General features: G+C 49.4%; 1 protein-coding gene across 1 annotated transcript in view; it reads right to left on the minus strand.

The window, feature by feature from the left end:
* LOC143372184 (uncharacterized) overlaps window positions 1-7,788 on the minus strand; it is a 75,442-nt gene extending 67,654 nt beyond the window's left edge. Inside the window, exons 1-2 of the mRNA XM_076818159.1 lie at window positions 7,186-7,788; window positions 3,119-3,575 (exon numbers count right to left, since the gene is read on the minus strand). Of these exons, the coding sequence (XP_076674274.1) occupies window positions 3,119-3,370 (252 nt within the window). The 5' untranslated portion in view covers window positions 3,371-3,575; window positions 7,186-7,788. The remainder of the gene's footprint in view (window positions 1-3,118; window positions 3,576-7,185) is intronic.
* Window positions 7,789-11,465: the final 3,677 nt, after the last annotated feature.

Raw genomic sequence — 11,465 nt, forward strand, 5'->3', positions numbered from 1 at the left:
GCGAGAACAAGAGCCTGATAAATGACACCGCGGTAAATTAGCGTTTGAAAGGGCCGCTGAAATAAAGGTGTAGCGCGGGAAGGCGAGAGAGCGCAACGGCCTTCCCCAAAGAGATTTCGAGTTGATTACCGAGCAGGATTCTAATTAAGTAAGTTAACATGATTGCCATGCAGCCGGCCGCAGCGTCCGTAAGTCGGAGGCCGGCCGCGGCTGGTTCGTTAGCTACTTTCAAAGTAACCTCCGCTCCGACCGGTGGAATTTACCAATAATGTTCGTTTCACGTGGATTTCTGACACGATCGAGCGCGGACTGCTGTTCCGTTGGCGCTAATTAGCCGCGCAGATTCGCCCGTTCGCGTTTCATAAAACAGCTCTCTCCTGCGCCGCTTTTAGGCACGCGATTTCCATGACAAATTACAGCCGGCAGTGGTACCTGCCTACGTACCTATGTATTTCGGCGCTACATCGAAATAGCCGAAGCGACCGTGTACTGCAATGAAGCGGATCCTAGCCGAATCCGTGTAATTCCACGCGGGTGACAATCCCTCTTCTCCGCAGAGATATTCGAAGAGGTTAAACCCGCGCACGGCTCGTTCGTTAATTGCCTCGTAAATATTCCACTTTGCCTTTTCAGCCGACTTCGGGCACGGCTGAACTTTGAAGTTGCCGTAAATCGATACTCCGTTATACGTTATACGTAATACGTTATAGGGTATTCATTTTCTATGGAAATCCGACGAAGCCGTTGGCTCGAGCGGCGATAATTTCCCGATTATTGCGACTGCTGTGAAAATTCTACCGAGCCATCCGGGCGAATACCTTCCCACGCGCATCTTCGTCGCGGCCTTAATTAATTGGGCGCGAAGCGAAGCAAGGTCCCCAAGGATCGTCAGAAGAAGAATCAGTAGCGTCGACGAGATGTTAGATAGCGTCACGGATTAACGCCAAAACGCGTTTCGTCGTCCGAACCTCTGAGCGTTTAATGATCCTTCCTCTTGTCAAGCAAATTGGGCCAGCAACCACGGCACCGAACGCTTTCAAACAAATCAACAGAGCAAATTGTTTTTCACAGAGGCGCGTGCGGTGTCCGTGATTGCGTGAATTCACCATCTATCCGTTTGATCCGTCGAAAACGAACTACTTTTGCCACGGACCAATAGAGGAGAAACTGTGATACCCGATCCCAATTAACGTTTCTTTCAACGAAAATAAACGAGCAACGTTTTGAAAGTCGCACAAACGAGATGCATGTTGTATTAAGATGATTGCATCCCCTCTCTAAAACTAATTTGAAATTAAACACCAGGTTAAATAATTCCGTAGCCATGGGGGAAAAATATAAGCCGGCTAGACTACTGTACGAATTCGCTTCATTTATCTCCAGATCCGATTACACGCTGTTTCGGAGCTGCTATTCCCTTTCCCATTTTTCGCATTAAGCCTAGCGTTTTGTTTGGAAATTTCATGACAGAGCAACGACACGAAGCACTGCCGTAAAAATCTGGCCAATAAAAGGCCGAGTGGAATTACATTCTATCGGAATTGCCGGCTGCTGGTATCAGAAGCGAATGCACGAGTGCCGTGCCGTTTGATCTTCGACAATCGACGCCGTACGTTGAGCGCAGTTTTATAAACGTCAACGTCAACGTCGTTCGATACCGAAAGAACCGCCCGCGCTCCACGAAAGCCCTGGGAACTCGCGACACCCCACCCTCGGCAGCTTGCTCCACTGTAAAATCTCTACGGCTGATGGACAAATTGTAATTTGAATCGACATGCTGAGAGAGGGCGGAGTAGGGAGCGCCGAAAAAATATGCGGGGTGGCAACGCGCATTTCGATAACCACCCTATCGATATCGTCGCCTTTGGCTCGGCGACGGTGACGTGGATCATTTGACGTTGGGCTATTAGGCAGCGCGCACCACCCCGTGGAACTCGAAATTCACAGTGTCCGCCGCGGGATAACGAACTTGGCGAAATAATCCGAGCCGTATAAGGTGGCCCGTAAAAATAAAAGGGGGAGGGAAAAAAACGAGCCTCGGGTGTTTCTCTCGCTATTTGGCGGCCGTCCAAAAGCGCTTATTATTCGGTCGACTCGTTTCGTTTTAATTTCGGTGCCGGTGAAAGCAGTTCGGTAAAGTTCGAAGCTCGGCTCGGTGTGTCGTTCTCTCGTCACTTGCTTCCACGAGGGATTCCGTTGCAATGGTTTTGAATGGAAAAATGGAAAAGTCGGGGGGGGGGGGAAGGGAGCACGAGTTTTGTTCTCCGGTGAAATACTAACGCGCGTAAAGTTGGAGCGAGTTGAGTATTTATTCGATGGGATCGGAAACGGTTATGGTTGGTTTACGAGCCGAATCGCGGCATGGAAAATTCAAATGGTAAATGGAAGGCTGCAAACAATAGTTATCGGCTAACCGTTTCCATCGAGCCAGCGCGGCACGGCCCGGCCGCGGCGAGTCGTGCAGTTCAGGGATATAAGCCGATCGATCTTTGCGCGAGCAGCATCACCTCGATTCTCCATTCCCGATTCCCTTTGGATTGTCCCTTGTTCGGGCAACGATATCACCAGCTCCTCGCTGCAAGACGATTCACAAACAGCCTCTTCTTTTTTTATATTATTTCGGAAAATACCGGCTACTACTTCTGGTCGACGCGACCATTTCATTTTCCAGCGGAACCGTCGTCCATCGTTCCTCTGCCTATTCACCTCCTCAAGTTTCAGTTTACCTACTCGGCTCAGTTGCTTACCGATTCGATTCGAGTAATTCGATCTGCCCGCGTTTATCCCTCGATACGCGGCGTTTCCACAGCAGAAGACACACCGTACGTGCATAGCTATCATACTTTTATATCGGGGAGAACGGTTAGTTGTCGGAGGGAAGGTAAAAATCGCGAGCACTACGCGCGTTTAATAATTGCCGCGTCCGCATCGCGTCGCGTTGACGTCGCAGGTATTGTTCCCTTTTTTCGACGTTAAACGACGCCGTTTTTTGCAGCATCTAGTAGCGATTACGGGACTCTCGCTAAGCGCGAGAAGCATTTCAGCAGCTCGGGAGCATTCACCGCTCGGGAGAGAGAGAGCGGTTCGATGAATTAGTAGAATTATTTGCCTGACTCACCGTTCGCCTGAGGACAGTCCTAATGGTCTCGACTTCCTGCCTTGTTGGCCAGCGCGCATAGACGACTCCGCTGAGCAGCAGGACAAAAACGATGATCCAGATCGTCCATGCCAGGACGTTCCTTGTCCTGGCAAGAAGCTTCTGGGCGGTCCTCGTCGAGATCACTTCTTGCGGGGGTATGTCGAGCTTCTGTGCTCTCCTAAGAATATCCTGAAGCCGTCTCTTAGCCTGCTCCACATCCGGCACCCCCATTTTCTTTAGTTTTATCGCGCCTCCGCCCCCTTGGTCGATCCGTGCTTCTACTTCTGACCTCCCAGCACCGTATCCTCCGCCGCGTCGCGTCGCTTCGGTGGCGCGGCTCAGGATCCAGACATTAAGAGGAGCAAGCTTGTAAGGTCGTCTGCCGCTGGCTGGCCATCCTCCTCGTGGAAACGGCGCGGCGCGCGGTGTCGATTCCCTGGAAAATTCAACCGTTTCTGACTTCCTGCCTAATTTCCTCTCCGTTCTGCCTTTAACAGTTTAACCGTGGGTATCGCCGCCCACTTTCAATCGAATTTTCCACTCAAACTTACAATTATCGTTATCCCCGGTTTGTCAATAAGGTAAGTGCGGGTAATAAGGCTCACCTAAGGATCTATATTTTTTTTTTAAAAAACTTGTGTATATTTTTTAAAACTTTTTTTTTTATAGAAATCTGTGGACATTTAACTATAAACTGTAATATTCGTAACTATATATGAACGCAACAAATACGAAAATTAATAGGTTTCTAAAGACCTTGTAAAAAGGCTTTGTTTTGTGTAGTGCAGGTAATAAGGCCCACCTATTTGGTGTGTACAATTCGGGTAAACAATGACATTTTTGTCCTCAGATGTGAGCCCAACGCAATCCTCGTCTATCCAGGTGAGACGCGTGACACACTCTCGCATAACAATCTTGACTGCAGTTCTGCATAATTTGCAAAACCAATTGTCTGCAGAGTTGCCGTCCACCTTTTCTCTGGAGGTGGACGGCATTCCGGTTGAAGTGATACGTGCTTTGGAGCTCTTCTCAATATCGTTCCTGCTTTGGAAGAGGTCTCTTGTTACTTCCTGAGCCTTAAAGCCCACTTAATATTTTGGTGGGCCTTATCTGTTTTGTCACTTCCTCATTGCCGAGGTTATATGTTAAGCGTGCACTTTACAAAATCCTGAATTTTCTGTGAATACGTTGCCGACTTATACGTACCTACAGTTGCACAGTAATTGGATAACGAGTGCTCCCAATAGAAAGCCAAGAAACCGACGTGATTCTTATAATTGCAGCAACGCCAGTTGCCAGCGAAAGATTTGTCGAATTTACAGCCGGTAAATGTTATATTAATCGCGCGGAAACTCTTCGAATGACATTCCGTATTTAATAAAAGCAATAAATGGCACTAACAATATTGTAGATTGACCTGCCAAGGATAAACGATAGGTGAGCCTTATTACCCGCACTTACCTTAGTCGAACAGACACCAGAATCCCCCTTTGAATCAGCGAGATCACATAATTATGTACACTTGCAAAGATGGTGTGCAGAATCATTGATGCAAGTGGCGCGCATTATTAATGAATGCAGCCTATGCGTGTCTAAAGTTTGGAGTAACGATTTAAGAATATTCTCGAGGAGGGCAGGTGAGAGGAAACGGAGGCCTGGCGAATGATTTGACGTTAAACGAGTCGGCACTTAATTCCAGCCGAGGAAGTTCGTACTAGCGATCCCCGCGCATCCCCCGCCCCTTTAATCGATTCTGAAATTATTCCCGGCGCACCGCGGTAATTACCTAATAATTCCGGGATCGATCCACCGACAGCACCGACAGAAACGATGCAGCACCAACCCCCGATTTCCTCCCTCGCGGAAGTTCGACCCACTTTCGAGTGGGGCCAAGATTACAAAAGGTTTGTTCGCGCGACAGACGCGATAGCGTTTCGCGGCATCTAATTATCCTCCTGCTGGATCCGACAATTGGATTTTTAATTATCGACATATCGGTCGATCGCCGGGCGCCGCGCCGCGTCGCACCGCGGTGCATTCCTACCCAGCGACACAGGTCGAGGATACCTCGCGCCTACGAAGCGACCCAATTTTCCGCCACGACGCTCGTTCCAAGAATCTTTTGTCATTCGGTAGCTCTCCGCGAAATTCTTTCGCCCAGCCGAGTAACCCTCTGCTGCCTCTTTAAACGATGCTTCGGTGCCCGACGATCTTAATTTCTCGCCTCTCAGAAAACGGATCGTTGTAAGCTATTTGCAGAAAGCATAGTGGCCGGTGGCCATTCCTCGATTCGAGAATTGCATGATTCCTCGTGGTGCTCGTGCCTCGAGCTTCGAAATTACAAACTTGGAACGTTAATTGCCTCCACCCAGCAGACGAGTGTGTCACGGTTGCATTTGATATTTGCGTGCAGGCGTAAGTACACTGGCACACAACGGCCACGGTCCTTAGTCAGTTGCCGTGTTGTTTTTAATTTAACGACGCTACAAACTCTCGAGCGGCCGCGTCGGTAATGATTAATTGTGCCGGATCTTTTCCTTGGGACTCGTCGTCGGTGTTGGTGCACGCGCGTTTAAATTTCCCCGGGCGAAGCTTCCCTACCCTTGGCTGAATTATATTCGTGGATCGGAGGAGGAAGAAGAAAAAAAAAAGAATCTTTTGTGAATCTTCCACAAAAGTTGCGAGCGGCCGAGCGAGTTTCCAGGGAGAGAACGGCAACGGAGAGGAGACGAGCAGTTTATCTTCCCGGAAGAACTTTTCTCTTGTATGCCGAGGAAATACCCTTTCGATCAAACCGCGCCAACGAACCGCAACAGCGCGAGACCCGCCGCACCGCGCCGCGCCGCCGTCTCTCCATCAGGATTTTCCCTCTATTCTCTTCCCGTACCACGGAATTGTATCGATCTTTCTGCCGCTCTCTCGATCTAAACACTCTCTACGTGGGCGTTTTTCTGCCCTCCAGATTCACCGGATTCCCGAGGACAGGCGAAATAAATTGCGGCTTCTTAATGGAACAACGGCCGGCCTTATCCCTTTGAGCTCCCCGGTTAATTAAACCCGAATTAATTACCAAGCAAAGGGGACTCTGGATCATATTCGAGCGTCCGAGAGATTCATGCTGCAATTTGGGAAACTCGCTCCGCGCCCATTCGTTAGACGTCGCGTCGTGGCGAGGAACCGAACCGAATCGAATCGTCTCAAATACCTACTAAACGTTTCTAATAGAAATACGCGACAGTTCTCGCGCAAGACAGCGGAAGAATATTCAATCCCGTTTAAAAGAAACGATCAATCGCCCGTGGCAACGTATAGTCGCGAATAATTTCGCGGGGAACGCGTCTGGATTCTCTCGAATAGGTTTCTCATCGTGACGCTTAATTGCGCGTTTACGATTGGAGGGCGCGTAACGAGAGCGTCGCGCGTAATCTCGGCTCCTTTCGAGATATAAAGTTATATTGTGCTGTTGGCTACGCTCGAGGAAACATCTTCAACGTTTACACTTTACAGACTGCAGCCCAGTTCAAAGCTTGATAGGTACGTGCTTCCCTGAAGCTACGAGAACGCGAATTCGATGCCGTTTCACAGCGGGCGTGTATAATTTAATCGGTAAGGTATTTACGTTCAAGCGTTTTATTAACTCGCAAGTAAGTATTCGGAATTGATCCGTACAAAGCGAGGCAGGTATTATCATTTACTCTGTAAACGTCCACTACCGAGACGAAGCTGTTAATCTGTGGACACGAGGTGGACCCGTAGCCTGAGCTTGCCTTGAAAACTCTCGACGCAAGAGATGAATGAAAGACACCTGATAGCTTCTTACTATCTACCGACTGGACTACTTAGAGCGATCGAACGACGATAACGGCCAGGCCGCGTTTGTAAACACCAATCGGGATTGCGAGTGATATGATCCCTGGCGGGGGAAGAAGTGTGACCGACCCTACTTCCTTGGATCGCGGAGCGTTGCAGCGTGAACCTTTCGTGCGTTCCAGCTACTACAGTGCGACACCGTCCAGTTTCGCGGTGGCATGGATTCGCGATCGTACCTTTGATATCGTGCTATCTCGTCTGTCGTCCGGCGGTAGTTGCGCCTCTCGTTCTCTCGTTCTCTCTCGGCTAACGCGTCGAGGGTCAGGATCCCTAATTGGTAACGGAAGCCCCGAAGGACCGAAACTGACACCTGCGAAGCTGGCTGACGGGGCGGTACGCCGACTGGCGGGATACGTGGTCCCGCGTCTAGCAAACTGTTGGGCCAACTGAATGGCAGCGGCTGCCGCTTCGTTATCCCCGCAGATCTTCCTCGAGAGATGTATCGTACTGCCTCCCGCAGCGACACTTTTGCTCATCGGCGAGGGAACAGCCTGGCCCGTAACACAGCCGACTACGACGACACTTCACAGAAAGGTGACCGAGCACACCGGGAAACTGTCCGTCGACATTCAGTCTGGAGCGATTCCAGCGGGACTCGCCTGGCTGTGTATCGCGACGCGATTCGATCCGATACCGGAGAACAAGGTCGCGGTAGATGCGATGAACCGCGATGAATCGTAACCCGAGGCAGAACGGGCAAGAACTGACCGGCCTCGTCGAGGGTAGCTACCCTTATAGATATAAGACAAGAGGGTGGCGCGTGCGCTGACGGGCGTCGCGCATGCACTATTCGCGGTCGTTCCACTGCGCTTTCACGCTGCGGACCGACCCCGACCGGCTCCAGCGGAAGCGGGGCTCTAAAGATCGAAGCCGATTGGCCGTGGCGGCCAGAAAGAAGGGGCGACGAGGACGGAAAGTCGGTCGTTCGGTCAGAAAGCGACAGTGGGTAAGGTGCATGCAAGCGGCCGCGGTGCCGCGCCGCGGTTAATGGCCTGGGTGCGCGCTACTTCCTGGGCCATTGCTGGATTATCAGCGGCGAGGGATGAAAAAGTAATTTACAGGCGATCGTTTAATTTCGATCGAGCGACCGCCTCTGCTCGGGTCCCAAGTTTTATGCCTGGTCACGTTCGCCCTTCTCCTCCACCGTGTTTATCCATCCAAGGGAAATTTTTACACCGTCACGCGCGATAATGTTCCACTCTGCGCATCTGCCAGCTGAGCGAAACGTCCCCATCTCCGCAACATTCCCGGGAATATCGAGCCCCGCGTAAAACACTCGCGGATACTTAAAACAGCTTTGTCCATATTTCGTCCGTTCGCACTCGACGATGTCAAGTATCACGTCGCCCGAAATTTTTACCGTTCGGTTAAGCACGTACGTACGGCCAACACCCTTCTCCATTTCTGTCGCTGAATTTCGGCGGACATCGCGCATACCGAGAACGCTTCGCCGTACCTTCACCCCCGCCCTTCCGATTCCAGTATTACAGGGACCTGTTGCTGAAGAATATTTACGTACTGTGCTAGAATCAAGGTTCTTTCTTCCCGCGATTGAGCCGCGTATAATTGGACACGCGTGCGCCTATCTAGACTCGAATTCGATCCCGCGGAAACAATCTCCCACCTAATTTGCCGCTCCGAATCCGTATTTCCAGGGCAGAGTGAAATGCTGCGGGGAAAGTGTACTAAACCTCTTGATTAGTTTCTTGATATACAACCGCGGCTGCTAGGTTTGCGCTCGATCCGTTTACTCGTTCAAACAGAGAACAGAGCGGCAATACTTACGTTTGTCCGTCTTCGTTTACCGCTAACGTTTATTCGAAACTGCTCGGTGAAATTGGCGGGAAATCGATGGGAGTTAATAAGAGCAAAAGAATTGACGCTCGAAGCGAAGAAAAGCAATTAGCCGGCGGAGTTTGAGTAAAAGTTAATGGCATCGATAATAAGCGATGCAAACATTTTCGATAAAACCTCATCGATTAACCGCCTCTCTCCGTTTTTTCCCCTCCCATCCCGTGAAAAGCCGTGCACTCGCCGCGGGGAACCGGCAAGAAAAAGCTCGTTGGCTGGAGGAAAAATTGGAACAGAGGATACAGAGGGCGGGTGGTAGTGGTGGTGGTAACGATACAAAGTTAATTTTCATTCCCGTCACGGGTGTACGTTCGCAGCGTCACTTTGCCAAGTCGTTAGCCCGTCACGGCAGGGCAAGGCACCGCGCGGCGCCGTTATCGTTCCTTCCGGTTCGCTCAGTAGGTGCAATTATTTTTCTTCGGCCCCTTCAGCGGAGACAATCGCGGCGATAAGTGGAGGAAATCAGGCAGGAGGAAAATGCTGCTGCTCCCATGGAGAAGCGGCGCGTTACACCAAATTAATGTCGAGCGCTTCGGTGTGTGCAATCGCCCGCGAAGATAACGAGATTGTTAATTAGCGAGCGAAATTTTCCGTCGCGGGCGCGGGCAGATACAACACTCGGGCACCGCCAGGCAAACAGACGAGAGGAGCATGCGAGACGACAAATGGATAAATGGAAAAACGGAGAAGCGGAGGAATGGAAAAATGGAAATACGAAGCGGCACCGGTGAACACCGCCGGTCCACTTCATTTCTCCATCCCCCTCGCGTACACGCACACGTGTACGTGTACTTACCTGTCCTTCTTGCAATCGTGTTCCCTTCGGAATCTCAATGGTCGAATCTCAAGAGTGAGGAGACAAAGAATTATATCAAGCATAGGGGAGAGTCGTGCAGTACCGACCGATCTAAGTTTTTTTGTTATACCTTGGGGTAGAGTCGATAAAAAATAGAAATTCAAAAGCGTGTTTGTAGTATAGACGGAACTTAATAAGAGGAGGGAAATTATTTTTGCGAAATTTAATAATAAGAATTGATAATTCGCAAATGGAAAATAGTTGTAATTTCTGGGAAACGAATAATTGCCGTCCAGTAGGGGAGACCGGGGCTAGTTGACTAATCTTTAACGTTTCTAATTTTTATAAACAGAACATTGGTGTTTTGTTGAGTTGCGCACCAAAAGTTTACAGATTTTATTAGGTATACAGGCTTAAATTTTAAAATTGTTTTAATTGAGTCTAGGTTGTAGTGAAGGCTAAATGAACATCTTATAAATTAATTAATATGAGTTGCTAACAGATTGAACTTACGATAAGAAAAATTTGGTCTCTACTGGTTGACAGTCTATTGGTCGGCACTGCACGACAGTTGGATGGTCGGTACTGTACGACAAACACGGGGAAATATTTTAGATCATGATATATTATGTACCAAAAAATATTGCAAAACCAGGGCGTTTTAGTAAACTTAATAGACTAGAGATAGTATACGTAATAGAACAAAATCGTTTACTCACGTGAGAAACAAAAGATTAGCTTTAAAAAATAACTTTTAACCCACTGAATATCAACGTATACCTGCGTTTAATGCATCAGAACATCGAGAGCAATGAAGTAAACAATATGACCCCGAAATAGGTTATAGAGAATTGTGATTTTCATCTGTTAATACAAATAAAGTGCTAATATCAGATCGAAGAAGCGGGAACTAGCTCGGTACTGTAAGCTGGTCGGTACTCTCCCTTACATACAAATTGGGGAAGGCGAATAACGTGGTGTCGGATGAGAAATTTATGCTCGGGTGCGACGGAACGGCAAGAGGAGTCATCGGCGAGTAACAAAGATCCCCGGAGAACGCGATTAAGAGCGTAGATAAACAGCCGTTTAATTAGTATGCATAGTTCTAGGAGTGCAAAGGCAGCCGTTCCGGACAGAGATTAAAACGTTCGCTTCGCTTTGGAAAAATGGCAGGTAAGTGGGGAACTCTGGCGAAAGGAGTACGGGCAACGAGAACACAATGTCCCTGCAGCCTCCCGCGGCTAGATCTCCTAGATCGCCAGTCGCGATTTACGTTAAGGCGAAGGATGAGACGGGAACATGGAAATTTTCGTGCCCGAAAGTTAAGGATAGCACGGGCAATAAATTCTTTCGATAAAATCGAGACGCCGCTATTTGCAGGGGAATAGTGAAATCTTTGACGCGGACGGAGAAGAGAGGAGAGAACTTGCCGCCCGATGTAATATTTTCTGGAAGGGCAGAAGCGAGGAAAGATAAGGTACCGTGGCGTCGAGTTCCCGACACGCCGGGACGACGGGGACGGCGGCGACGAAAGGAAAGGACCCGATAGTCCCATATCAGACAGCAGAATGGTAGAGGCAATAAAGCAAATCTAGATATCGACGTGCGAATTCTCCGCGGACCGTGCACGGGTGTTGCGTTAAGTCGCGCAAATCTGCGAGCAGGGATTCGTGGGATTGATGCGAGCGGTGAAGTTAGCCTTGGACTTTCGATCCAGACGAAAGGAATTTCAAGAACCACGTAATCTCGGCGGCGCGGCAGGACCAACGGGGATACATCTGTATCCACGGGAAAGCGACGACGGTACGT

Source organism: Andrena cerasifolii, chromosome 8 (assembly GCF_050908995.1).
Source record: "Andrena cerasifolii isolate SP2316 chromosome 8, iyAndCera1_principal, whole genome shotgun sequence".
Lineage (NCBI taxonomy): Eukaryota > Metazoa > Arthropoda > Insecta > Hymenoptera > Andrenidae > Andrena > Andrena cerasifolii.